The sequence below is a fragment of the Aspergillus stella-maris genome, assembly GCF_047715825.1.
Source record: "Aspergillus stella-maris strain CBS 113639 unplaced genomic scaffold BDV14scaffold_32, whole genome shotgun sequence".
Lineage (NCBI taxonomy): Eukaryota > Fungi > Ascomycota > Eurotiomycetes > Eurotiales > Aspergillaceae > Aspergillus > Aspergillus stella-maris.
Window position 1 is genome coordinate 287,897 of NW_027396826.1, and position 27,009 is coordinate 314,905.

Below are 27,009 nucleotides of genomic sequence, written 5' to 3' on the forward strand. Positions count from 1 at the left end.
AGCTCCGACTTATCTGAAACAGACGGCGACAGAGCATTGTTATCGCCTGCATGCATGATTATCAACTTATCAAGAGTTTATCACCCAACCCCAGATTCTCCAACGGCCACAGCGTTCGCGCGCGGCGCAATGGTTGCACAGCATGACTTGAATCAGCTGTCGTAAGATTTTGGCTTGGAATGGGTTTCACTGCTTATGAGACAGCGGGGGATCCTCCAGGATCATAAGGTCTTTGTCCTTCCCTGACTCGAGCTTCTCGACTTCCAGGCCCCGATGGCAAAAGATCCCTGTAGGGGATGCATTAGTGTATGAGCTGCGTGCTCTAGTTGCTAGGCAAACGGGCGACAATCCTAAGATAGTAGGTGAATATCGCCTTTGAACCTTGACAGTCGGTCGCGACTCGCAGCATGGAATTGGTTCTCTCCTGTTATCATTGCACATAAAGCTGCCAGTTGTCTAGGTGGTTTTATGCCCTGGACCCCCTTTGCCTGTTTCTCACGTTTTCTGCACATTCAATTCCCCCTCGAGAGGCTCTCATCAACATCCGCAATGAACGACAAGGAGAAAGCAGAAGCCCACGGGGCTTACGACTCTGGAAATATCAGTCCTCGCTCTCTGGCAATCGAGTCGGAAGAGGCCGAGGTCTTCCAGAAGACTGACTCTGGCGTCAACTTCCGCAAAGTAGGCTGGTTCAATGCGACGGTGATCTTCATTAAGATCCTGTTCGCGACGGGTGTGCTTTCGATGCCCTCGGCGCTGTACTCGCTCGGCGCGGTGGGCGGAGGAATCAGCATTGTGGCATGGGGTGCTTTCAACACCTACTGCTTTGTGATTCTGGGCAACTTTCGCAACAGACACCCGCATTGTCATTCTGTTGCGGACATGGCTGAGGTCGCGGGAGGAGTTGTCGCGAAGGAAGCTACGGGGCTGCTCTTCATTATTGCCTACGTCCTGGTGACGGGCAGTGGAATTATTGGAGTTTCGACTGCGCTTAATGCGCTTTCCCACCATGCAGCTTGCACGGTCTGGTGGTCTTTCATCGCGACCGTGGTGATTGTTGCTACTGCCTCCGTTCGCAAGCTTGAGCACGTCGGCTGGCTGAGTTACGCCGGATTCCTGTCCATCTATGTCGCTGTGCTCATTGTCGTGATCGGCGTGACGGTCCAGGACAGACCAGCTGCTGCACCGCAAGAGGGACCATACGAATTGGGCTATGTGAATATCAACAATCCGGGATTTGCGGCTGGAATGGTTGCATCCTGCACCATCTTTGTGTCCTCAGCTGGCACCAGTGCATTCCTTCCGGTTATTTCGGAGATGAAGAACCCGAAGGATTACAAGAAGGCGTTGTACGTTTGTATGTCGTTGGTGACGGCGTCGTACCTCGCTTTCAGCTTGGTTGTTTACCGGTGGTGTGGGCAATGGGTGGCTAGTCCGTCTCTGGGGGTATGTATTTTCCCCTCTTGATTTGGACAGCGGCTAATCGAAATGCTTGTATAGAGTGCTGGTCAGACGATCAAGATGGTTTCATATGGTGTTGCGCTGCTCGGGCTCATTGTGAGCGGTACACTCTATCTGCACGTAAGTAGCACCAAAAGCTTCTTCTTGCACTTGCTTTTTCCTAACGACAACTTGTCTGTATCAGGTCGGCGCGAAATACGTCTTCGTCCGAATCCTTGCAAACTCGCGCCACCTTCAAGCGAATACCGTCGTTCACTGGGGCACCTGGCTGGGCAGCACAACGATCCTCGGCGCACTGGCATTTATTCTCGCCTCTGCGATTCCCATCTTCAACTACCTGATTGCTTTGGTGGGGTCAGTGTGTTTCGCACCCCTTGCAATGAGCCTTCCCGGTTGGCTCTGGCTGTACGATCACGGACACTACTGGAAGGGGTCGGTGGTCCAGAAGGTCATCTACCTGCTCCACATTGGCCTGGTACTTTTGGGCATCTTCTTCTGCGTGGGGGCCACCTACGGCGTGGTCATACAGATTATTGACGCATACGACACTGGGCTGATCGGTATGTATTCTGATTCCTGAACTCTACGCGTACCCCTTATCCACATCCGCATGCTTGTTTTTGCCACAAGAAGGAGTCATGGAGACAGTAACTGATGCGTAACAGGATCGGCCTTCAGTTGCGCGGACAACTCGGCCTCGTCGTGAACCGTTCATCGGCGGCGTAGCGGTAGCGCAAGCAGACGATGCAGGGATCTGGCCTTGCCGGATGTCGGATGTGTCAGGGGAATTGACACCCCCATGCATGAGATTGAGACGGGAAGGGGAGATGGGTCGGGGTCGAGTTCCCGCGTGTTAATCAATACTTAAATAGATGGTCCTCCGTAGATAATCCTTCTAATATATACGCAAGCCAAAACAATTAAAGACAATTGGATTGTAAATAGAACCCGGCGAGTCTCGATTGAGTCGATTCATATAATCAAGTGGGTCCCGATGCAGTGCTCATCTGTGACTGTTCATCTGCGCTGCAGATGCCGCAGTGGCAGAAGTGGTGGCAGAAGTACATAGCCCTAATTAACCAACTAGCAGGCATCAGATCCTCCCAACCCGATCCAACCAACCAAACTCCAGATCTCACCCCTGGCACTCTTCTACCCACTCCACCGGCACTCCCAATAACAAGGTCTAAATCCTGAAGCCTGAAACAACCGCAGGTCGTAGAATGTACTTTATCCTTGACCATGCCGTACAGTAGTAGCTAGTGGACTACGACCCACGGCCCCAACCCACCCGCTCGCTCGCTCGCTCATCGACATCGACTTGGCCTAGTCAATCGAACGCACCTGTCACCCGCCCTCTAACCAACCAGCAGGATCGCGATCCCCGGCTCCCAAGATCGCCGGTCCGTCCGGGGCGTCCGTGCCGTGTGGTCTGGGTGATACGTCCAACGGCTAACGCTCGTTAGCGGCTATCGGCGTGCGAAGCGAGGTATTTAGCTGCTGGGAATGAGTTCCGGGATTTGCGCCTGTGATTGGGAATTTGCCGGAATGACCCTGAGGGTACTCTGTACTCTGTAGTCTAAGGAGGGGGGCGGATGTGGGACGGGTTGTTGGCTGGTTTGCTGGCTCGCTGGGTTATCGCGGGCATGCCGCTGGCAACGGGCTGGCGTTCTTGTTTCAATCTGAGTCGAAGCCTGAGTTGGACTCGGACTCGGACTCTTGTCTCTGCAGGGTATTCCCGTTTCTTGGATCCTGAGTGATATCTCCTGATCGAATGATTGAAGAATGTAATGAATTAATTTTGGGGGCGATTCTGCAGAGTTCCTACCCTGGTCATTATTCCTTGTTCGTCAGTAACTATGCCATTGTCATTGCCATGCCATTCCCGTAGCACTGGGTGCCTGTGGTGAACTACTCTGTCTACTCAGCGTCTGAGGAATCAGGAATACCACCATATGATCCCTGTCGGCCCTGGCCCTAATAGATGCACCGGGTTGGATTGCTTTGCTCTCTCTCTCTCTCTCTCTCGTTCCTTCTGCTGATGCCTGTCTTGTCTCTCCTTTTCTATACATCCGATCTCTCGTTTGTTCTGGGATTTCATAGTTGGGACCTACTTACTTCTTATTTGCCTGCCTACTTACCTACCCTCTTTTCTTTCAAGCCACATCCATCCTTCCATCCCGTCCCCTCATACTACCCTATCTTTTCGATGTCGGCGCTTAACAAGCCTTGAGCTTCCCACTTTCATTATCCATCTTCTTATATCTTCTCGCCCAGCGAGCAAGAGAACTTTGATCGGACCCACGCATCTCCCGGCTTTCGGAGGAAAACACACATAATGTCCAGTCTATCAGAACCAGCCGTCGAGGCACCACCCGGAAAGGTGTCCAACCTCGAGAACCCAGAAGACGTCCTGCACACTGTGAACCTGGCCGCGCAAATAGTGAGCATTATCGTCGTGACGATTATTGTGATTTTGCGTGTTGCGATCAAGGTGCGCATGAGGAGTGGGATGGGGTTGGAGGATTGTGAGCTTCCCATGTGCATATCTTTCATGAGATAAAGTTGAGATGGGTGGTTGCTAACTTGCGATAGATACGACGATTGCTGGATGGGTATGTCCCTTTACGAGCTTATCCAAGGGATTTCGTGATATAAAATTGTCGGGCGACTAACGGTCCTTGACTTAATAGGTGCTCTTTATAGGGTTCTGTATTAATATGCTTATTCGTGAGTATACCCCTGTCTTCTACTACACTAACCCCTGCACAAGGAAGTATATCCAAAGTCATACCGAATATTTACCAAAACCCCTCAAATAGTCAATAATTACGGCGGCGGCTACCACGCCTGGGACGTCTCAAAAGAGCAATTCATCAGTTTCCAAAAGGTAAGACCCTCCCTCTCCAACCATATTAACAGCCCCAGCAGACCCAGCAGACAAAAGCGAGCAGCCCTAACCTTGAATCTGTGAACAGGCCTCCTACGCCGTAACCCTAATCTACGTCCCCATGGTATTCGTGATAAAGCTCGCCCTGCTAGCCGTAATGCTACGCATTTTCGCCCCCGACCGCCAAAAAGTCATCGTCATCTACATCAGCATCATAATCCTGCTGCTGTACTATATCCCGGCCCTCTTCATCAAGATCTTCTTCTGCAAGCCCATATCTGCATACTGGACGGGCACCGAAAACGGCGGGACATGCATCGACCAGCGAAAAGTGATCATCGCGGACTCGGCGATTAGTATTGCGAGCGATTTTTGGATCCTCATCTTGCCGGTGCCGATGCTCTGGAGTTTGAAAATGAGCGTTACGAAGAAATTGCGTGTTGTAGGGATTTTGGGGGCGGGGGGGCTAGCGACGGCGTTCAGTATTTGGCGGCTTTATATGATGGTTGTTGAGGGGTTGACTGTTGATACGACTTGGTTTTGGATTCATGCGGTCTTGACGGCGTATGCATACCTACCCACCCTGCCTACAAACAAAAACACATCAACTAACTTTGTTTGTGATATATAGCAACGCCGAAGCAGGCATAGGCCTAATCTGCGCGTGCCTCCCAGCCCTAAGCAGCTACATTGCGAAACTGAAATCCAAGACACAGAAGAGCAGCAGCTATATGCGCAGCTACGGGTATAAGCACAGCGCGAGCCACGAAATGGGCAGTTGGAATAAACTGTCGAGTATGAAGCAGGGGAGTGGGAATCATGGGGTGGCGTTCCCGCCGACCACAACGGACCAGGCATGCTTGATTTCGACTGTTGAGGCTGAGCGGTCCATTTCGGTTGAGGATAGTAGACACGGGCATAAGAGGGGTGGGTCGGAGGAGAGTCTGGGGGAGGGAGCTGGAGCTGGAATTGGGGTTGCGGTTGGGCATGGACATGGACATGGGAATGCTGGTAATGGTGGGGGGGTTATACACAAGGATGTGGTGGTTGAGCAGAGTTATGAGTATGTCAAATAGACCTGCCGAAGCCAACCGCCGGCATCCGACAAGATGAGAAAGGCCTTGTGTGAAGATATAGATATTCATATCCCCTTTGTTTATTCTTGTTTATTCTTTGTGTCAGTGAAGGTTGTTATGAATGAGTCAAGTGAATCGCGGTCATGCGCTGACGTCGTCACCAGACCAACACCGCAGCAAACAGTCCGGGGTAAGATATATAAACCGCGAAATTTTCCTGTCTCAGCTCGCTTTGTTTTTGACACCCACAGTTCTTGAAGAAAGTCAATATCGGTCTTACTGTCATCATGTCTGATCGCTACTACTCGCACAAAGACTACGCGGCTCCCCAGGGAGACCCTGCTTACCACCATCACCAGCGTGACCGTGCATACGGCTACGACTACCCATCGAATCATGAGCAGGCGTATCAGCACGCGCACAGCCAGCCTCGATATGACGAGAGTCAAGCGCTGACTCTGGCGTCCAGAAACGGCCATGATGAGAACAGGTTGGGTCCATACTATGAGCCTCGTGCTCAGCGAGGGAGTGCCGCTGATTATTAGTAAGTCCCTCCCTCTTAAAACCGCCGACCGGTCTTATACCGCGCTTTATACTGAGAAGAGAAGAAAAAAGCTAACAAGTTGCAGCGACTCTGCCAAACAGTACGATGTTCAGCACAGCCATCACGGTTCGCGGTCACGCGCACACTCCCGCTCGCGCTCGCACTCCCGTGCCCGTTCTCGCTCGCGACACTCTTCCCGTCGAAGTTCTTCGAGATCTCGGGGTCGCGACAGCGGCGAACATGATCGTGGGTTGGGAGGTGCTCTTGCTGGGACAGCGGCGGGGTTCTATCTGGGACACAAGAAGAGCCATGGGTTGTTGGGGGCTTTAGGGGGTGCGGTGCTGGGGCATATCCTTGAAAAGAACGTGGACAAGATTAAAGATTCTCATGATGGACATAGTTCGGGGTCGAGCTCGCATGGTCATGGCCATAGCCATAGCCATAGTCACCACGGACATGGACATGGGCACGGCCACCATGGTCGGCGACGTACTCACCACCGTCGCCGGCATGCAGATGGGAGTCGATCGACGTCAGGACATAGTCACGGTGGATATTCGTCGTCGGAATATGATTAGAGTTAGGATAGACAGAAAGAAATTGATACTGCGTTTACATGAATTGCTTGACTGAAGACTTGACTAAGGCTCCGATAAAGGGCTTGGCTGGGTAATGTTGGCCTTGTTGCTGCCTGAAGGTGGGAATCTAACCAATAAGGGGCAGGTGATAATCAGGGCTCCGACTTACCGGATTGAGCGATCGGAGGCTTATCAGCCCCAGATTGACTCTCTCGTGACCCTTGATGAAGGGGGGATGACTCGACGGCGTTGCATTGTCTGTTCCCTATCTTTGCTTTTGCAGGTTGCGAGTCTTTCCTTCGTCTACCGCTGTCCTATTTCTCCCCTCCTTGTTCCTCTTTATCCCTCTCGTCTTTCATCTCAGACACTCTCTTTGTTGACCGTCATCGGCATCCTTTATCAGTGAACCGCTCTATCGCGTCTCCGCATTGATCGCCTTCGCCTGTCGCCGTCACAGTCACTACCTACCTCGCCTCCTCGTCATTCTTACCTTCGGAGCGTTTTGTCGACTTCATTCCAGCTCCTTGTACTTCTTCCTAGACTGCATATACTCCGGAATGCCTCCTCCTTTAATAGACTTCGCCGTCAATTCGCTCCCGCAGCACTGCGAACCGGCCTCGCCCTTCCTCGCTACGATCTCCAGCTACCTCCACATCTGTCTCCCCACCCCACTCGCCCTCTTCTCCTCCACCTTGGGAACGTTGAGCATCATATCATGGCTATTCGCCCAGCTGCCTCAGATCTATAAGAACTTCCAGCTGCAGTCGACGTCTGGGTTGTCGATCTTCTTCCTTGTAATATGGTGCCTGGGTGATTTGGGGAACCTGCTCGGTGGCCTTCTTACGAAGCAGGCGGCCTGGCAGGTCATTATTGCGGGGTACTACGTCTTTGTCGATGTGACCCTTGTGTTCCAGTTCTTCTGGTATACTTATTACTCGGGACGTGGAGGAGATGGGTACGCTGCGCTTGATCGTGATGACGATACTACGCCTGCGAGTGTGCTCGAGGGTGTCCGGCTTTCTCAGGATAGTTCCGCGGGAGCTGGTCCGTCACCTCAGATCTCACCAAAGACAGACTCCAAGAATCCTATCGACATCAAAGATAGAACCTCCGGTGACATCAACACCGCCTCGCCCTCATACTCGAACGAGAAGATGAGCTCTTCACGACGATCCGTTATCCGATCCGGCAGTCCCCTAAACATGCAAAACACCGCCGCACGCACAGTAATGCTGGCATCAATGCTCTGTGCCGTCGTCGCCAACGCAGCCCCAACAGAAGCCGACCCCGTCCCTCCGTCATCAAGCATCATAACACTCGAATTCCTCGGCACCGTCTTCTCCTGGATGTCAACAGTCCTCTACCTCGGCTCCCGCCCACCCCAACTCTACAAGAACTACCGCCGCAAAAGCACCTCCGGCCTCTCCCCCCTCCTCTTCATGGCCGCCTTCTGCGGAAACTTCTTCTACTCCAGCTCCCTCCTCTCAAACCCCAACGCCTGGTACGACTTCCCCGCCTACGGCGGCGGCGGCTGGGCCGACGCAGACGGCAATAACCGCGTTGACTGGGTGATGCGCGCGACTCCCTTCTTTCTCGGCGCCTTTGGTGTCCTTTTCCTGGATGGGTTCATGGGCGTGCAGTTCCTTATGTACGGCGGGTCCGACGATGAATCTGTTATTGGGGCCGAGGACGAGGATTCTAAGCGTGGACGGAGTCGCTGGAGGCGCGTCTCTGGTTGGATGAGGGGTTGGATTCCTTCGCCTGTTAGGAAGACGACGCCTGATGGGGCGCCTGAGGGGCAGGCGCTGCTCACGGAGGAAAGGCAGCGGTATGGTGCTGTTTGAGCTGAACTTGCTTGCTTTGCACAGTCTTCTGACATTCAGAACTATCCTCATTGGACATCCTTACGACCTTATGACCTACCATTCCTCTACCTTATACATTGTGCATGATGTTGTTCCCATTATATTAGCCTCGAGTTACAGTTTTGTTTTGGTTCCTGTTCGTGTTCATGCTAGAGTTGTTCTGCATCCTGCATCCTGCATTGTGTTTGCGTGGACGACGAACCCTAGGATCGTCAAGCATAGATGTTGCTTCGTTCTTTTTTTTGTGACCTCTACATCCTTACTACCTACTATACCATATACCATACAAGGCACATCATATCATATCACATTACATCTACTACATCATATACACCATACAGGCGTTATCTTATCTGCCGGTCTGGTTCCTTGTTATCGTCTGTCTCGGTGCACTTGCCCTACATTAATACTTGCTTCTATGCGATTGGTTTTAGTTTGGTGTTGACGTTGAGATTGAGCTTGGATGCCTTGGTAGTTAGATACACTGCATGCATCAGGTGGTACTTAAATACGTTACAATACATCTGTACACTGCAGTATAACATCGAATGCAAGACATCATCACAGACGGTTTCGCTCCTAGCTACCTACCTTGTATGACTTTCTTTAAAGTTGTGGTTGAATTTGACTTGTTGTGCAAGGAGCCATCAAAATTAGGTCCCAGTCTAAGGGACATTAAATAGGCGTGGTTGCAACGATGCTGAAGGAGCGTGGCCAGATACCCAACCCTAAGAAGACATCGATTAGAACCAGGAGACACAAAGTAGAGATCAATGCAGCCTAAGCCAAGCTTAGCTGAAGCTTTAAAGATCCAAAGAAGCCGTCTTAGGTATTCGGATTAAAATTCCAGTTTTTGTTATATGTATTCGAGATCAAATAATGAGACATGAATTATAATGATACTAAGTGTAATGTAATAATAACCGACAAGACCTCAAACAGAAAGCGATTGTTGAAGCCAGTACTCCCAATCCGTGCATCAATCTCATTAGGTACAGTTGTTGAGCATCTCAGTTCAATTCAGTATGTAAACAGGTGTAGCCGCTAGCTTGGGCTCGCCTCAAGCCCCCAGCACTTGGTAGGCGGATGCGAACCAGCAATGGTGTCTATAGGTAACAGCGAATGAAGTGGCAATGGCCAGGGTTTTGAAGAAGGGAAGTTGTAGGTAATAATAATGTTGGGGTAGGGTATGGTTTCGTAGGGGGTCGCGGGCGGGATGTAGGCGTTTCACTCGAACAGGTTCGGATCGAATTGATGTTGTTGTTAATCGTCCCGAGTGAGGTAATGATAGGTAACCAAGGAAGCGAGATTGTGCGAATGACTTTTGTGTCGCTCATGACACACCAAAATTCCGTTCCTCCGACACGACAACGGTATGGCCAGCATCGACCGAGTGCGTCGGAAACGCCACCTGAACTCCCCGTATGCACCATAGCGCCAAGTGTTCCATGAGGACATAAAATCGGCATATCAACATGGGTCATTATGATGAAGGCATTCGTGCAGCATCGTGAGAAATCATCCTAGAAAAGGGTGGCCTTCACATCTTGGACGCCACGCCTAATGACATCTTCGATGCGCCACCTAGGAGGAACGACCCTTGGGTTCCGCTTCTGCTGCCACTGAATCTCCTTCTCTGGGGGAGGAGCCATGTCATCGCTTGGAACAGCCCCGCCAGCGACACCAGTGGAGAACTTGAGCTGGAGAATGTTGCCGATCTCATCGCAAGCCGCGAGAACACGGTCAAGGTCTTCTTTTGTATGAGCCGCTGAAACACAGAATCGAGCACGTGATGAAACCAGCGGGGTCGCAGGGTAACCGACGATGACGACGGAAATCTTGCGTTTCAACATCTCATGGGAAAACGAGGGCATCTTGGCAGGGTTGAACAGGAGCACGGGAATAATCGGAGAATCGTCGTGACCGTACACTATAAAGCCAAGACGCTTGAGACCAAGACGTAAGTATCGGGAGTTGAAAGCCAAGCGTTGCAGTCGCTCTTCACCCTGGCCCGGGATAAGTTCACCATTGATGAGCCGGAGGGCAGAGATGATCTGGGCAATAACTGCGGGGGAAGTAGACTCTCCGTAGAACATTCCAGAGTTGATGGCCTTGAGTTTCTCAATCATGACCTTATCGGCAGCAATGTAACCACCATTGGCACCAAATGACTTTGTCAAAGTACCCATGAGAACATCCACTTCCTTAGTGTCGATGCCAAAGTAATCGCAAACACCACGGCCGCGGGGACCAATGGCACCGACGGAGTGGGCTTCGTCAACGAAAAGGTGGTACTTGTAGCGCCTCTTGAGAGCAATTAGACCGGGGAGATTGCACATTGAGCCTTCCATAGAGTAGAGACCTTCAACGACAACAAGAATCTTCTTCCAAGGTCGGTGAGTACGGGGCTGACCCTGGCTGATGGCCTCGCGAAGCTTGGCTTCCAGATCCCGCATATCGTTGTGTTTGAACATGGCAATGGAAGCACCGGAAAGACGAGCGCCAAACCGAATGGACGCGTGGTTAAGCTCATCGGAAATGAGCAAGTCACCCTTGCCAACCAGAGCCGGAAAGATGTTTGCATTGGTACCGAAACCCATTGAGAAAACCATGGATGCTTCCTTTCCGACGAACGAGGCAACCAGCTCTTCGAGCTCGACGTGTAGATCCTGGGTACCGACCTCTGCGCGTGTGCTAACTGGAGTAATGCCGTACTTGCGAATGGTCTCTTCCGTGATATCCGCACAAGGTCCCTCGGACTGAGCGAAACCGAGATAGTTGTACGAGCTCAAGTTCAGAGTGTCGGTCGTCGTGCCAGTCAAGTAGAAGCTCTTGTTGTGGTCATCCGTGGCGCGATCGATCAGAGTAATGTTTCTTCCAGGCACGCCAGTCACAGGCCTCTCGAAACAATCATTAATTCGTAGCTTGAGGCGGCGAACGTAGAAGTTATCAAAGTCACTGTTGAGCGCGGCGTATCCATTGCGGGGCTTCAGGTGGCGGTAATTCTCTTCGCGGAATCGCTTGCCAAAGAAGTCACGGACGTGACCAAAAGCAATTAGGATCAGATAGCTAATATATGTCGTGATCAGGTAATAATAAGGGGGCTCGTCCATCACAGGCTCCGGAAAATGACCGCCGGGGTGTTGGCTGGAATACCGATGGCTCGGATGGCCGATAGGACCGAACTGCGCATGTTGTTTGGCCAGACGGCGAGCCTCCTCTGGGGAAGGAGGCTGAAAGAGAGTGGTAGGCGGTTCGTTCATGTTTGGGTTGTCCGCAGTCGCAGTGGAAAGCGAGATGGTCGGTAAGGACAGTGAGGCGGAGCTGATCGGCGGAGCGGAAGTGTTGGTACCACTGGCGTTCTGGAGAGCAGCTCGCGCAGTCTGAGGCTCGCTTTTGGCTTTGGGCGAGGTCGAGAAGAACTGGGCCAGGCGATTGGTCTTGGAGGCGATGCCGGTGCTCTTTCCGGAAGTAGAGGGATAGGACGAGGGGTTGGAGGGGTCGTTGACGGATGTGCTGGAAGCTCGACGCGGCATCGCAAGAAAACGGCTTAGTCAAGGCGAACGAGATCACAGCACCGCTGGTGGTGCACGGTGGGAGTGGTCAATCGCGCTTTCCTGGAAGATAAGCACGGTGTCGTTTCAGGGTACACGACGAGCGGCGAGTGCTTTGCTGTGGTGGAAATCCCCTATTTCCGATTCACGGCTAAAAGATGGCAATAGATCGAATTATATCGACCTGAAGATCGGTAAAGAGATGGTCAGCTGGCGAAGTTCGAGGACTGAGCACAGAAAGAGGTGAGATGGAGCCAGACGAGCGACTCCGAGCCAGCCGGCCAGATTAATATTCTTGAGTAGCGTACCTTGGCACGTGCAGCGGCTGGAAGCTCCGGAAGCCCCCAAACGACCTCGTTAGGCAGACTTGAAATGGCGCGAGATTGAAGCAAGGTGGACTAGTAGATGGCCGAGAGATGGTGAAGAAGCGTTGAAGTGGAAATGGGAGATCAGCAGCGGAGGAAGAAGAGAAAGTCCGAATCGAAGAATCTCCTGATCATGGATGGGCCATGGCAAATGGAAACTTTTCAGGAGCTGCGAGGATCCATGGTACCGTATCGTAAGTCGAGGCGTCATGCTAATTCTTGCTTGCGGAAGGCTTGGTTGGGTCCGCGTGGGTGGAGTCAAGGCTAGGGTAACGTTACCGTCACAATGGATGAAATACTGCCCCTGGACCTTTTCCTCGAAAGGGGGCACCCCGGTTATGCTTAAGTTATGCTTGAATAATCCAGGGGAAATTAACCAGCTCCGTCAATAAACAGAATCCACAGTCAATGCCCAACATCTTGATTTGCTGCTCGAGCGGCCTAATTTAACAAATCCAAGAAAATGTATCCAAGTCTCAATAATCAACATAGTCCAGGCAAACCGGACTTGTCCAGAGTCAAGCTAGACCTGATCTAGCCCATCTCGAGAACGATGACCCAACTCAAAGACCTGGATTTCATTGTACTCATGAATCTCGGTGATCTGCAGGCTTGATTTCTGAGTGAGCATCGCCCACTGCTCTCGAGTACGCTCTCTACCACCCAGCAAGACCATCATGGATAGGTCAGCCATCGCAGACTGCCAGGGAACGTTCTTTTCAGGCACAGCTACTTCATCGATGAGGATTCTCGAGCCCTGAGTCATGGCGGATCTCAGATGCTGCAGAATCTGAACGCATTGAGCATCAGGGAAGTCATGAAGAACATGGCGAAGGTAGTAGAATTTAGCTCCTTTGAAGTCAGGAGGGCACTTAGGTCAATGGGGTGGCAACTTACTTTTGACCTGTTGCTCTTGAAGTATATCGTTAGCTTCTATCGTTAATCCAGGTACCTCTGAAAGCTCCTGAACAACTTCCGGGAGGTCTTGAAGCACGAGCTGCCCCTTCAGACTTGGATATTTGTCTCTCACAGCACTGCATTGATGGCCTGACCCGCCACCCACGTCCACATAAAATAGATCTTCATTGTCACCGTCGGCGTTGAGAGCTTCTTTCTCAAACAGCTCGAACTCGGCCATCCAATTACTCGACTGCCACGATTTCGTCACCTTTTGCAAAGCGTCTGCCTGCTCTGGATGCTGGGCCATCCACGCAAAGCAAGGGAGATCGGGATTGAAAGCCTTCTGAAAGGGTGATTTTGCGGCATCGGTAACATCTGCATAGCCTGTTTCGACAATGAAACTTGAAACTCGGCAAGGCTTTAATGGCTGGGCCGGCGAGATCAAACCTGTGGCGATTAGCTCAATGATACTGTAAAAAATGACCCTGCAAGGGACAGGCGGTATGTCCGCGTGGCTGGCAAAAGCTTCCGCCTCCGGAACTGCAAGAATATAGGTAGTCTTGTTGGCTTTAAACTGACCTTTTCCGGCTTCGTCGATTACGTTGTTTGAAGCGAGGAAACGGGCGATTCTTTCTGTCAGTCGAGTCAGAGTGAATGGGGTTAGTCAACTGACGGCACACGAGAAGCACCAAGAGACCTCTCACCAAGCAGCTGAGTGCTGGTCTCGGTCTGATCAGCCAGCTGGGGCACTGACAGTGGGCTCTGGCTCTGGGAGAGTGATCGAAAAAGACCCGATCTGATCCCAACATGAAAAACTGCAATGCGTAGGTGCTAATTTGGTAAGCCATGGTTCCAGACAACAACAGTACCGAGTCAGATTTCAAGAAATCGAAGCTGTTCTTACATCATTATACAACCGCAACAGCGTATTTTGGGGGGCTCTCCAAATCGCGAAGTAACTGGCGAAGAGTGTTCTGGATGGCAGCTAGGCCAATAGAATCAGCTTCAGCAGCTACAGTTCGAATCTGCGAGACGATGCCCTCCATTTTTGGATGTGACGAGGCGAACAATAACAGAGGAGATTTTACTTATGTCCTTAGAAAAATAGGTTGTTGGCCGGGGATCAGCGGTGCCCTTCAAGGCTTCCTTATACTTCGCCATTCAACAAATGCGACCATGTTAGCGCGAGTGCAGCCGACGGACTATGTAGCTATGACTTACATGGCGTAGGATCGTCGCTGCAGCATGAATACGACCTTCCCAAGCCCTCGTATCATCCTTGTCCAGCACGCACATCATTGGCCTGGGATGGAAAACAGTCGTCACGCGTCTGTCTGTTCAGGAAGCCCATGCTAATGGCTGGTGAACAATCGGGCTCTGTCAATCCGGCGTGGCATGATGTGTAGACGTTTGGTCCCCGCATATCCCATTCTAGGTGGACTGTCCAACTGGAGGCGTCCCAAAATCGAAGTCTCAGGTCATTTGCTGGAGAAGGAGATGAACTAAAAGATCCTTCTCCCCTATAGTGTATCGACCTATGCCGACTGTCATGTTTCTTTCAGAGCAGGGCAAAGCCATATCGAAAAAGCCAGGGCACAATGTTTCCCCCGAAAAGAGAGACTTGGGCCCCATTACTGTCTTTCACTTGTGAAAGAGATTCATGAGCCTCATATTGATTCATGAAGCATAGTAAGTATAAGAACAAGAACTGTCCATAGTATATGACGGTTAAATTCAACAACTCTTTGTTGTCGAAAAACGCTATGCCCTACATTTACCCAACAGAAGACCCGGACCAAGAGCTCACTCCAGGCGCGAGAATCGCGGCTCAAGTAGCTTGCATTTTGGATGCAGTCAGAGTATGGAACATGCTCTGGGGCTGGGTAGCCGTCAGCCTCCTCGGAGTCGATGAAGGCATCCCGGATATCGAGTTCCTGGTCCCAGACGAGCAAGTCATCCAAGCAAAAGATGCCCTCATCAACGCCGGACATCGCCTATGCCAGGACTTAAACTGTCCAGAGCTCTCAGTGGATCGGGCTCGAGAGGTTTTTCGCAATACAGGTCATGTTCTTCCTTCACGGTCCCAATACCACATTGTCCCCGATTACCATTTCCATCACGGCCCCAGCGCGACCATCTCTCTTCTCTGTAAGTCTTATATCCTCTGGTGAATGGAAGATGATGTTGCAGATCGTCTTGAGGCTGGGGATCCGGGTGTGATGCTATCGACCGACGGAGATGAACTGCCACCCGCTGATGAGATGGGGTCTACGGGCCCCTGGCTTGATATCTACCCAGTGCGGCTCCTGATCCCGGACACCTTTCTAAAGGCTTTGGGACATCTAGTCAAAGAGGATGAGGGCGATGAAAACGGCGAGTCCATTCTTCTTTTATGGAAGTTTATGATCCACTCTCTGTGCGTGGTCAGGGGTTTGAGAATTGAAGAAAAAGCTTTGATCAGCATGATTTGGACAATGCTCAATGGCTTTGAAGTTCCATGGATAACACTCTAATTTAACACAAGAAATGTCAACTTCACTCATTTTTTTTGGTGTTTTGCTTATCTTTCGTCTTTCTATCACACGGTCAGTAGTTCTTAGTAGTGGGTGGATGTATGTCGGGAAGCGGGCCGCAGTGGCCCGCTGGTGGTATTGCCTCGGTCTGGGGAAGAAAAAATGCGTGTAGAGCTTCAAAAGCAAGCAAAATATGGCAGGAAAAGCAATCAGATCAAGATAAATGTATGTCAGAAAACTGGACTACCGGACTCTCGGTTTCAGTAAATCAGCCGAATCAGATGTGCAGCAACCGACCGATCTGAACGTCGGTGTCCGGGGCCGCAGCGAGCCACTAGACGAAAAGGGAAAGGCCAGTATCGCGATCGCCCCGTAAGTATGCGCATGGCGTGCTCCCCTTCTTTGTCCTTTCTTCATTCCTCTCTAATTGCTCTAGTCTGTGGTCACCTGCACCTTTCCACTCATTCTCAAAAGGACAGGCAAAAACTAGACGATTGACGACTGCAAAATGTCCGCCAATGGCTCCCCCACAATGCCCCAGGAACTATGGCGGCACTCTGCTCCTGAATCCACACAGATTTACCACTTCATGGAGACAACCGCCAGAAAGCACGGCTTGAAATTGAAGAACTACAACGATCTTTGGCAATGGAGTATCTCGGAGCCCGCGAAGTTCTGGGAGGAGATCTGGCAGTATACAGCTATCAAGGCCGACAAGTTGTACAGCCATGTACGTAAGCCCCAGGCCCAAGGGTCTAGCACTGTTCAACGCATGGCCTCACTCATCATGAATAAACAGTTCTAACATCATACAGGTCATGGGTTCTGAAACTCTACTCTTCCCTCGACCTCAATTCTTCGAGGGCGCAAGGTTAAACTTTGCGGAGAATCTCCTGTACCCCGCCAGCTCTCCGAATGAGGACGCTGTAGCCATAATCGGCGCCACTGAAGTAGACCGCGAGTACATCTCATGGAAGGAGCTCAGAGAGCGTGTCCGCCAATGTACCAACGCATTGCGGGGAGCCGGTCTGCAGGAAGGTGACCGCGTGGCAGGCTTCATAGGAAACCATGCCAATACAATGGTCGCAATGCTGGCGACGACAACCATTGGCGCTTTTTGGACTGGTGTATCTCCCGATACGGGAGTCCATGCTGTCCTTGAGCGCTTGAAGCAGATTGAACCGAAAGTTCTATTCGCCGATAATGCCTCGCTCTATAACGGCAAAGTACACAGCGCAGCCGCCAAAACGAGCCAGATTGTTTCTGAGCTGCCAAAGCTGGAGACTCTGGTTATCTTTCCAACAATTGAGTCCCTTGAGTTCGAGCTGAATGAAATCACGCCCTGTAACGGCAAAGCATATACTTACCCTGATTTCTTAGCCACTGCCAGCAACCCTGCGGCAGCGCTCGAGTTTGCGAGCTTGCCGCCTGAGCATCCTGTCTACATACTATACTCATCAGGCACAACAGGTGCACCCAAGCCTATTGTACATGGATCACTGGGAACTCTACTACAGCATAAGAAGGAGCATGTGTTGCATTGCGATATTTACCCTGGTGATCGGTTATTTTACTTCACCACAACGACCTGGATGATGTGGCACTGGCTGGTATCTGGACTGGCAAGCGGCGCCACGATTGTGCTATATGACGGCTCGCCTTTTAGGCCATTGGATCCCGAGGGAGGAAATGGAGAGATGGCCATGCCTCGTCTGATTGACGAACTCAAGATCACCCACTTCGGCACATCAGCCAAATATCTGTCAATGCTGGAGCAAGCCGGTCTAAACCCAACTACACATCCTCACCGCGCTGTGAACCTGAAGACGCTCAAGGCAATTTTCAGCACTGGATCGCCTCTCGCTCCTTCCACATTTGAGTACGTCTACTCTTCGATCCATTCGGATATCATGCTGGGTTCAATCACTGGTGGCACCGATATTCTCTCCCTCTTCTGCTCCGGTTGTCCAATCCTTCCCGTTTATAAGGGCGAAATACAGTGTCGAAGTTTGGCCATGGCAGTATCCGCATATAATTACGCTGGTAACGATATTAGCTCCTCTGGCGAGCCAGGAGACCTGGTCTGTACCCGCCCATTCCCAGCGCAACCTGTCATGTTCTGGCCACCAGGACCGGCCGGTGCAGAAAAATACCGCAAGAGTTACTTTGACGTTTTTGGTCCCTCGATCTGGCACCATGGTGACTTTGTACGTGTGAACCCTCAAACCGGAGGAGTAGTTATGCTTGGCCGAAGTGACGGGGTCCTGAAGCCGGCAGGCGTGAGGTTCGGCAGCGCGGAGATTTACAACATCCTCTTGAAGCATTTCGCAGATGAAATCGAGGATTCTCTCTGCGTTGGACGTAGGAGAGACGGTATTGATACAGACGAGACTGTGGTTTTGTTTGTGAAGCTGGCGTCCCAAGCCGAGTCGCTACCTGCCGAACTTGCAGCCCGCATTCAAACTACCATCCGGAAAGAACTCAGCCCTCGACACGTTCCAGGAATCGTAGATGTCTGTCCGGAAATTCCGGTAACGTCAAATGGCAAGAAGGTGGAGAACGCTGTCAAGCAGATTCTATGCGGCCTCAACATCAAGACCGGTGCCAGTGTTGCGAATGCTTCATGTTTAGACTGGTATCGGACATGGGCAGCCCAGCACCCTTAATTAACTTAGCTATAGACCCGAAAGAAAATTCTCAATCAAAAATAGAAATTATCTAGACTACCTACAAAAGTACTGGAGAGAACCTGTTTCGATGACGTTGGACGTCTGGCCGGCGACTGATTAGATAAGCCATTTTTCTTCCGCTCCGAGACTGCGGCGAGGCCAAATCTCCTTCGGAAAGTAGTTGACGCAAACCGCGCCTTTAGATTGAGAACTCATTTTCTAGAGGCACTCACATACCACAAGATGCGTCGCTCAGTATTCAAGGCCGTTGAGTCTGCCAAACCGCTCACCCGGCTGCCCCGTTCGTCTCGAGGCCTCAGCACCGTTAACGACGGCTCGAAGGTAGGATATCCGTCATTGTTAAAGATAGGACTTGACAAATGCTGACATTGCTCTCTTCAAACTCAGGATCCCGCCGAGCTAGATCAAATCACCACCCTCCCAAATGGCATTCGCGTCGCGACCGAATCCCTCCCAGGTCCCTTTGCCGGCGTCGGAGTCTACGTCGATGCCGGATCTCGTTACGAAGACGCAAGCCTTCGAGGTGTGAGCCATATTATGGATCGCCTGGCATTCAAGTCGACCAACTCAAGAACTTCCGATGAAATGCAAGAGACGATAGAGTCGCTGGGCGGCAACATCCAATGTGCCTCTTCGCGCGAATCGCTGATGTATCAATCCGCCAGTTTCAACTCCGCCGTCCCAACAACACTCGGCTTGTTGGCGGAGACTATTCGTGATCCTTTGATTACCGACGATGAGGTCATGCAGCAGCTTGTAACTGCGGAGTACGAGATTGGCGAGATTTGGGCGAAACCTGAGCTTATCTTGCCGGAGTTGGTACACACTGGGGCTTATCAGAACAACACACTGGGCAACCCTCTGCTGTGCCCTCGTGAGCGCTTGGAGGAAATTAACAAGTCGTCTGTGCAGAAATACAGAGAGACTTTCTTCCGTCCGGATCGCATGGTCGTTGCTTTCGCGGGTGTGCCGCATAACGAAGCTGTTAAGCTTACGGAGAAGTTGTTCGGAGATATGAAGACCCCTGGAGGTCCGAGTCTCTCGGGATCCGGTGTTGAGACGAAACTGGCTGAAGGTGAAGTACCGGCTGTTCCTCAGTTCAGCCCAACTTCAACGGCTGCCTCAACACCTGTTGCGTCGTCCAACGAATCCGGCATCCTTTCCAAACTCCCATTCCTGAAGAGCTTCGGCGCAGGAAACACCGAATCTGCATACTCACAACCTGCCGACTTGAACATTCCCTCTCACTACACCGGTGGCTTCATCTCTCTTCCTCCCATTCCTCCACCGGCCAATCCCATGCTTCCTCGTTTGAGCTACATCCACCTCGCCTTCGAGGCCCTCCCTATCTCCGACCCAGACATCTACGCCCTCGCAACCCTCCAAACACTCCTCGGAGGTGGTGGATCCTTCTCCGCCGGCGGTCCAGGAAAGGGAATGTACTCCCGCCTGTACACCAACGTACTCAACCAGCACGGCTGGGTTGAGAGCTGCATTGCCTTTAACCACGGCTACACAGACAGCGGTATCTTCGGAATCTCCGCTTCATGCAGTCCCACCCGGACCGCGCAAATGCTCGAGGTAATGTGCCGCGAGCTTCAAGCCCTTACTCTCGACGGCGGGTACACAGCCCTTCAGCCACAGGAGGTCAACCGTGCCAAGAACCAGCTGCGCTCCTCGCTTCTGATGAACCTCGAGTCCCGCATGGTCGAGCTCGAGGATCTTGGTCGCCAGGTGCAAGTTCACGGTCGCAAGATTGGCGTCAAGGAGATGTGCAAGCACATTGAAGCATTGACTGTTGAGGATTTGCGACGCGTCGCGAGGAAGGTCTTTGGTGGCCAGGTCTTCAACAAGGGACAGGGCACCGGACGACCTACTGTTGTGCTGCAGGAGGGCGAGCTTGAGGGATTCAAGTTGCAACCCTTCGCTTGGGAGGAGATCCAGGAGAGGATAGCCAGGTGGAAGCTTGGACGGGTGTAATGGGGAGAAACGATGTTTGATTATTAGATTAGAGATACCTTTTGTTGGCGGGTATCATGTATAGGGCATGTCTTCACTCTTCACCCTATGTATTTAGATAGCTATTTAGCCTTGTACAATATATTCTTTCTCTGAGCTTTAGCCATTAAACTGAATAAAATAAACATTCAAAACAAGGGAATTACCACAACTTTGTTCATACTTCAAGAACTACGTCGAGCGCGTACCTGGGCACCTGCAGCGTGGCTCCTTACCGCTTTTGGAGGACCGGGAAAAAAGTTGGACCCGGGCTTCCATCATCTCCGTCACCTTCAACATCTCTTCAGCTCCATCAATCCATCACGCTCGCCGGCCGCCCTTCCCAACACCGCGCTTTTACTTTAAGATCATAAACCAAAATAACCCTCACATTCACAATGGTCAAGCTCACAGAGGTTGAGGACGAGCACTTCGCCCAGGAGAAGCCCCAGCCCAGCAAGCACGACGTCCTTCTGGCCTCCGACGACGAAGACGAGGACTTTACCGATACCGGTTCGCCTACCTTGCCTAGCTACCTCAATACATCCTCCACTGCTCCAAGAAACGTATCTTTCTAACGATAATTGAAAAATAGAGTCCGAGATCTCCGTCGAGTCCGACTATGACGTTGACAGCGAATCCCTGTACGAGCGCCTCTCCGCGCTGAAGGACATCGTCCCCCCCTCCGCTCGCAAGCAAGTCACAAACACCGCCTCCTACGTTACCTCCTTCGCGAAATCTAGCATTGCATTCAGCGGTAAGGCGCTGTGGATTCTCAGCACCAGTGCTTTCCTGCTTGGTGTCCCGTGGGCCCTTGCCTATGCTGAGGAGGAGCAATACATTCAGCTTGAGCGCGAGCAGGGCATGATCAAGGGTGCTAATGAGGTATGTTACCATTGATTTCTTAATGGGTTTCGAAGTGGTTGCCTGTTATTTTTGTTGGCGATATGCGCGATGAGTGAAAAATCTTATTGCGCGTTTGGAGGTGCCAAGACATTGGTATTTCGGTGTCAGAGGGCGTGTTTTCTGCTATTATCATCGCATTGGGATTGCAATTGATCGCTGACTTGATTTTGAACTTGCAGATGCTTGCCCCTGGCGCTCCTAACGGCGAGGAGCAGAAGACTCAGCCTACTCTATAAACGAACTCCTTCCGACCGGGACCGCAGCCGAAGAGATGAAAAGCGATTCCTCCAGCCAAACATATTAACTCGCGGTCAATCTTCCACTCCTGCCATCACGACTTGTTCGCTTTTTTGCATAATTCGACCTGAGATCGAGTAAACAAATGACAACGGCACGGCGGCCACGTACGACTTTTGAATGCCCATTTCCTGAAAATAACGGCATTGTCTCGCGACTCTAGCATATGCATGGTTGAATACGACACTCTCAAATCTGCTGCGGTCTGCTCGGTTCATATATTGTACCTTTCCTTTCCTCATCCATCTGTGAGTCTTGATGCGCCTTTTAGCTTCGAGAATCCTGTATTTGTATATCCGGTTTTATTGTTATCTGTAATTTCTCATCCATCATGTGTTCTTTCATGTCCATTCTTGTTTGTATTGTCTTACCGACTTATGTTTTAGATAATGGAACGTGAATGACTTTAGAGATTCTTCCTGACACTCGAGTAACGCGTCATGAGGCGTTAGGTAGTATGAGGATTGTACGCCAGAGGCTAATAGCATTGATGTAGAAAGAGCAAAGCAAAAGCAATTGTCAATTTATGCTCGGGTATCAAGTTCGTAAGTAAATAACCATGCCATATCTCTTCTCCTTCCCAAGAGATCAAATCAAATCAAAAGAAACGCCCCCTTGAACCCCATGTAACCACGAACATGAGATGGCCATCAGTCTAGGTACCTAGTCTGTACTCAGTACCTAAGTATCAGACAGCACTCTCCCTCGCAACCCTAAGATGATTATGGAAATCACGCCATAACTTTTTCACCTCCTGCGACTCAACCATCTTATTGTACGCCCTTGCCGCGCTCTTATTCTTCTTTTTTTGGCTGTACCCGCTGCGCTTGAGGACTTTTTCGTCGCTGAATTGGCCTTTTATGCGGAGGTGCTCGACGACCCATTCGTTTAGGTGGTAGCGCCAGTGTGTGAGCGTGTGTGCCATGTCGGCATTTTTCATGCAGTGGCTGGTGATAAATTTGTTAGTGAAGAGTAGAGGGGAAAGGGGAAAGGAAGGGGAGGGGATGGAAGACCAACCGGCCTAGGTAGAAGTGCTTGTATTCGGGGGGCAGGACGTATCCGTCGCGGTCTCGTTCCTGCTCGTCGTTTTCCTCGTTGCTATCTGATTGTTCGTCGTCGTCGCTGTCTGCGTCTGATAGGGCTTCGAGGGTGTCGAGGGAGTATGCCTTGCCCGATAGCTTAACGTCGTATGAAGCAGGGTGTCCCGAGCGATTACACGCATCACAAGGATGGCAGTGCTCAGTAGGATAAGCCGAGACCTCAATAGTCGGGCGTGCCAGAAGAGCTCTCTTAAAATCTGTATTCCAAACCGACGAAACCAACTGTGAGCCTGCGCGTCCGCGGACCTCAGTCTCTAGCTTATCGAACGCCACGCGGTAGACGGGATCAGAGCGCGGAAAAGCAGGATTAAGCTGGTTATGGACCATCCATTCGACGGCGTCTGCGAAGTAATCCTTCAACTGCTTGTATGCGTGTCGGGAGAATTCAATGGGAATGTCGTCTAGCCCGCTCGGGGCACCGAGCTTGTCATCTTCGTCTTCAAGCACAAAGTCGTCTTCGTATCGGTCTAGATCCTCATTTGCGCCGATGGTTGATTCAACGTCGCTGCTTGAACTTTCATTTGCCCAGTTGCGGAATTGGGGTTGGCGGGGTGGTGCTTCGGTTTCTTTATCTTCGGCTTCTTCTTCGTCATCTGAGCCTGTGGCTTCGGGGTGCGGTGATAGTGCGTCTTCTTCGTCATCTTCGGACTTTTGGCCTGCTCTTCGGCGTCGGAGGGCTTCTAGGTGCCGTTGTCTTTGGGCTCGGGCTGAGTTGGCGACGTTTCCTCGGGTGCGCGACGCTTTGACGACTGTGAGAGGTTAGATCGATCAACTGTAATTCAGTAGGCAAAGCATACCTGAGTCTTGCAGGTCTTCCAAATCCTCCTCTATATCAAGCCGGTCCTGCACTGAGTCGCGGCGCGGTGTGACGGGTACACTCGGTGATTTGGACGTAGCTGCGCGATCTCCCTCTTCTTCCGAATCTTCATCATCATCAACTACAATAGGCTGAGGAGCTCCGCCCCGCCTCAACTTCCGACGCGGCCGAGCGACCACCTCATCAGCATCACCCTCATCCGAGACCTGTTGTTCCTCAGGCTCAGAAGAATCAACCCTCTTGCGCTTCGCACTCCTGTCTCTCGTCCTTTTTCGCGCACTTTGTATGATTTCATCGGCGTCACTTTCGTCTGAGATTTGTTGCTCTTCAGGTTCAGAAGAATCGACCCGTTTGCGCTTTCCATTTGTGTCCCTCGACTTTTTTCGCGCGCTATGTACAATTTCAACGTCGCTGTCGCTTTCGCTATCTTGTGTGGCGGGGGGAGGGGTAGGAGGGGCAACGGGTGTATTTGACTTGGATTTTTGCGACGAGCCTAAAGTAATGCGAATCACTATTAGTCCTTTGGAATTTCATATTCAACACAGGAATACATACTTTTCTTGTCCTTCTTGCTTTTCTTCTCCTTCTTCTTTTTGCGCTTGCGCTCCGACTCTTCACTTGCACTTTGTGCCTCCGAATGCGACTGCGACTGCGAAGCCTCCTCCACCGAAGACTCAGACCGGCGTGTTACAAACGGTTTAGGCTCTGCACTCTTCTTGCTCTCCGACCGATCACGCTTCAAAGTCCCCAGTGACGGATGCGTATACCGAACATTCGCATTGCGACTGTCGCGACTGTGTTCCTCGTCTTGCCCATCTGAAGCGAATTGCGACGGGACGAAGGAAAGCCGTGTTTGCTTCGCCTTTGCTTTGGATTTGCCGTAGGTGCGGGGCATGAGGAGGGGTATGGAGGGTGATGAGGTGGGTGAGGTTGGTATGTTGGTAGTTTGTAGGAAGGAAGCCTAGTGTTATTGGAGGAATGCTGAGGTATGTGACGAAAAAGTGATCTTGAACTTGGTCGAGCTATGATAGGTACCGGTAGAAGCTGGAGCGGAGCGCGATGGGGCGCGTTGGCACCGTCGCGAGAACACGTGATGTCAGGTTGCTGTTAATTGGGGTTTACTGGAGCCTGATATTGATCTTACTTTCTTTCGAATTATCAAGTTTCCTGAAGGATTGTTAAATATGAGATGGTTTATTCCCAGATAACTTCGACTTTTCAATGTTTAGTAGAGAGGTGGCGAAAAGTAACACATTCAGCATGCAGGCACAAAGTGTCTATCGAACTGATTTCAGTTCGAACTACTTGACATTATCGAAATCCTCTCCTGCATTCAAAAGCAACCTTGAGTTCTGCCGCTCGTTACGCTGGAGTATAAATCTCCGCCTCGATGATACCAAACTCGCCATCGTCATCCATGGCGATACTCAGAATGTCACCCACAGTCGCATTGAGATCCAGCGTCACATACCCTAAGGAGGTGGGAGTCGTGCCCTCGAACACAATCTTGTCGCCCATACTGACTGTTATGGGATACTCTCCGCTCCTGAAGTCCTGCAGCTTCATCACTAGCTGTGAGACATTGACGGGCTTGCCCGAAGAGTACTCAATCCAGGCAGTGTCTTGATCTGAATCATTGCTCCAGGTAGTCTCTTCGTTGTGGTCGAACGATGCCGTTGCGTTGCCTTGGTCAGTGCCAGCTGTTACATTAAGAACTTCCACCGCGCGGCGTGAGACAACAAAGGATTCACCTGATGGCGTGGGTCCGCGCGAGAAATTGGGCTTAAGGTCTTGCCCAGAAATATAGGTGCTTAACCCATCCTTAACTGAGATGGGTTTGGTGGAGAGTGTAATCGACGCCGATTCGAGGCCGTCGGGCTCAGCACGCAGAGTAACCTTGCCTGATCGCGTATTGGAGCGCAGCATCACACGGTTCACACCATTTTCCACGGGGAGTGTTGTGGAGAGAATGTAGTTGTCAGGAACTTGAGCAAGGCCACCACGCGAGGTCGCTTCTCCGGAAAGCGTGAAGTCAATCTCGTTAAGAGCAATCGGAACTCGCTGTCCATCCTTGTCCACCACCTCTACGTCGACAAGAGCGATGTCTGCTCCATTAGCGACGAATCCTTCTGGGGCTATCTGAGGGGTAAGTCGAATTGCAGTAGGGCTACCGCTTGTTGTTTTCGTGTCGAGGAGAACTTGTTCGCCATTCGAATATCCATAAGTTTGGAGCTCGCCGGCCTCCCAGGTGACTTTGGGGTAGGTAAAGAGAAACTTCTTGCTCTGCTCGTCCCAGCCCAGAGACTCGCCATTGAGTATCGGCTCAACCTCATCTGCGGTAGAAACGACAGAAACATTCTTGACGGTCGTGTCATTGTAGTTCCAGTGTCCAATGGTATGGCCGGCTATGTTCTCGATATCGACCCAGTTATCCCACATCACGCGGTGGGCGTGCCATTCATGCTTGGGCAGCCGGAGAGCGTCAACCTCTCCGGAGCGACGATAGTTTTCAGCTCCGCGGTAGTGAGTGTTCGAGTCCGAGAAAATGATATTGACACCACCGGCATTGACCCGAGTTCTGGTTCCTGGGCGCTGCTCATAGTAGTCAAACCACCTCTCAATATCCTCGATTGCACGAGAATCTTGGTTCCGGTTGTATTCGCTGACATCTTCGTCGTTACAAAGTGGCCTATCACCGTCTTGATCGTAAGGTGGCGAGTAATTATCCCAGTGCTTTCAGAGCCCACCGTCGCGGCTGTACTCCATCTGCCAGAAAGGTATACGGGAACCCTTGCTAATATAAAGTATTTCACCTCCATATTCTGCGACCTTGCTGTCTAGCATCTCGCGTGAACCTGCAGCTCTGCCGCCATGCGGGTCGTAAATATCCCTGAGTTCTTTCATTTGCGTCATATGATCTTCTGTGATATCAAAATTTCCGGACTCGTAGAAAATGACACTCGGGTTGTTGCGGTTGTAAATTATTACATCACGCATTAGCTCAACGCGTTGCTCCCATTGTCTTCCTGTTACGTCTCCTTCGTTGTCACCTGCGGGCAAAGCCTGGAGAATGCCCAGGCGATCGAGAGACTCGACGTCCTGCTTCCATGGGGTCACATGCATCCAGCGGATCAGCTTTCCGTTGCTCGAAAGTACTAACTCATTAAAGACCTCTGAAAGCCACGGAGGAACAGCAGAGCCTAGTGCTGGCCACTCGTTCGTACTTCGCTGAGCATATCCTTTCGGATGCAAGGTGCGGTCAATGATCTTGAACATGCCGTTGTCGAACTCGGTTTTTCTGAAGCCCGTGAGGGTGGTAACCTAGTCAATGACTTTGTTATCGGAGACGAGAGATCTATGAATATTGTACAGGTACTCATAACCCCAACTCCAAAACTCGAGCTCTTTAAGATCGGCTGAGGCGCGAATGATTTTGGTCTCATTGGCCGCAAGAG

At 51.3% G+C, this 27,009-nt stretch overlaps 11 protein-coding genes across 11 annotated transcripts; 7 read left to right on the top strand and 4 right to left on the bottom strand.

Moving 5' to 3' along the window:
• Positions 1–549: 549 nt before the first annotated feature.
• On the top strand, positions 550–2,167 carry BDV14DRAFT_190217 (putative neutral amino acid permease; the record flags this gene model as incomplete). Its single annotated transcript, XM_073771308.1, has 4 exons — positions 550–1,446; positions 1,501–1,581; positions 1,646–2,021; positions 2,127–2,167. The coding sequence occupies 4 exons, from the start codon at positions 550–552 to the stop codon at positions 2,165–2,167; spliced, it is 1,395 nt and encodes a 464-aa protein (XP_073627526.1).
• Positions 2,168–3,191: 1,024 nt separating this feature from the next.
• On the top strand, positions 3,192–3,889 carry BDV14DRAFT_174790 (uncharacterized protein). The gene has a single exon (XM_073768954.1). It carries the CDS (start codon positions 3,446–3,448, stop codon positions 3,692–3,694), a length of 249 nt encoding a protein of 82 aa, XP_073627528.1. The 5' UTR covers positions 3,192–3,445; the 3' UTR covers positions 3,695–3,889.
• On the top strand, positions 3,192–5,427 carry BDV14DRAFT_209315 (uncharacterized protein; the record flags this gene model as incomplete). Its single annotated transcript, XM_073775614.1, has 7 exons — positions 3,192–3,989; positions 4,057–4,076; positions 4,155–4,191; positions 4,284–4,351; positions 4,440–4,915; positions 4,983–5,257; positions 5,309–5,427. The coding sequence occupies exons 1-7, from the start codon at positions 3,800–3,802 to the stop codon at positions 5,425–5,427; spliced, it is 1,185 nt and encodes a 394-aa protein (XP_073627527.1). The 5' UTR covers positions 3,192–3,799.
• Positions 5,428–5,714: 287 nt separating this feature from the next.
• BDV14DRAFT_190219 (PQ-loop repeat-containing protein) lies at positions 5,715–8,393 on the top strand (the record flags this gene model as incomplete). The annotated part of the gene is made up of 3 exons (XM_073771309.1): positions 5,715–5,971; positions 6,204–6,370; positions 7,090–8,393. 3 exons carry the CDS (start codon positions 5,715–5,717, stop codon positions 8,391–8,393), a joined length of 1,728 nt encoding a protein of 575 aa, XP_073627529.1.
• An 881-nt stretch (positions 8,394–9,274) lies between these two features.
• Positions 9,275–12,476, bottom strand: lcb2 (putative serine palmitoyltransferase 2). Its single transcript, XM_073768955.1, has one exon. The coding sequence runs from the start codon at positions 11,948–11,950 to the stop codon at positions 9,938–9,940; it is 2,013 nt and encodes a 670-aa protein (XP_073627530.1). The 5' UTR covers positions 11,951–12,476; the 3' UTR covers positions 9,275–9,937.
• A 380-nt stretch (positions 12,477–12,856) lies between these two features.
• BDV14DRAFT_200852 (O-methyltransferase-domain-containing protein) lies at positions 12,857–14,279 on the bottom strand (the record flags this gene model as incomplete). The annotated part of the gene is made up of 5 exons (XM_073773599.1): positions 12,857–13,185; positions 13,231–13,680; positions 13,813–13,866; positions 13,938–14,064; positions 14,148–14,279. 5 exons carry the CDS (start codon positions 14,277–14,279, stop codon positions 12,857–12,859), a joined length of 1,092 nt encoding a protein of 363 aa, XP_073627531.1.
• Positions 14,280–14,996: 717 nt separating this feature from the next.
• Positions 14,997–15,746, top strand: BDV14DRAFT_200853 (uncharacterized protein; the record flags this gene model as incomplete). The annotated part of the gene is made up of 2 exons (XM_073773600.1): positions 14,997–15,381; positions 15,424–15,746. The coding sequence occupies 2 exons, from the start codon at positions 14,997–14,999 to the stop codon at positions 15,744–15,746; spliced, it is 708 nt and encodes a 235-aa protein (XP_073627532.1).
• Positions 15,747–16,278: 532 nt separating this feature from the next.
• On the top strand, positions 16,279–20,416 carry BDV14DRAFT_190222 (uncharacterized protein; the record flags this gene model as incomplete). The annotated part of the gene is made up of 4 exons (XM_073771310.1): positions 16,279–16,476; positions 16,562–18,253; positions 18,689–18,757; positions 18,824–20,416. 4 exons carry the CDS (start codon positions 16,279–16,281, stop codon positions 20,414–20,416), a joined length of 3,552 nt encoding a protein of 1,183 aa, XP_073627533.1.
• Positions 20,417–20,702: 286 nt separating this feature from the next.
• BDV14DRAFT_174809 (mitochondrial import receptor subunit TOM22) lies at positions 20,703–22,150 on the top strand. Its single transcript, XM_073768956.1, has 3 exons — positions 20,703–20,947; positions 21,030–21,319; positions 21,520–22,150. Exons 1-3 carry the CDS (start codon positions 20,833–20,835, stop codon positions 21,574–21,576), a joined length of 462 nt encoding a protein of 153 aa, XP_073627534.1. The 5' UTR covers positions 20,703–20,832; the 3' UTR covers positions 21,577–22,150.
• An 18-nt stretch (positions 22,151–22,168) lies between these two features.
• BDV14DRAFT_76279 (uncharacterized protein) lies at positions 22,169–24,581 on the bottom strand. The gene is made up of 4 exons (XM_073777458.1): positions 24,110–24,581; positions 23,535–24,047; positions 22,655–23,486; positions 22,169–22,584 (listed from the first exon to the last, which is right to left on the bottom strand). The coding sequence occupies exons 1-4, from the start codon at positions 24,447–24,449 to the stop codon at positions 22,326–22,328; spliced, it is 1,944 nt and encodes a 647-aa protein (XP_073627535.1). The 5' UTR covers positions 24,450–24,581; the 3' UTR covers positions 22,169–22,325.
• Positions 24,582–24,916: 335 nt separating this feature from the next.
• On the bottom strand, positions 24,917–26,830 carry BDV14DRAFT_200858 (putative cell-associated beta-galactosidase; the record flags this gene model as incomplete). The annotated part of the gene is made up of 2 exons (XM_073773601.1): positions 24,917–26,253; positions 26,302–26,830. 2 exons carry the CDS (start codon positions 26,828–26,830, stop codon positions 24,917–24,919), a joined length of 1,866 nt encoding a protein of 621 aa, XP_073627536.1.
• Positions 26,831–27,009: the final 179 nt, after the last annotated feature.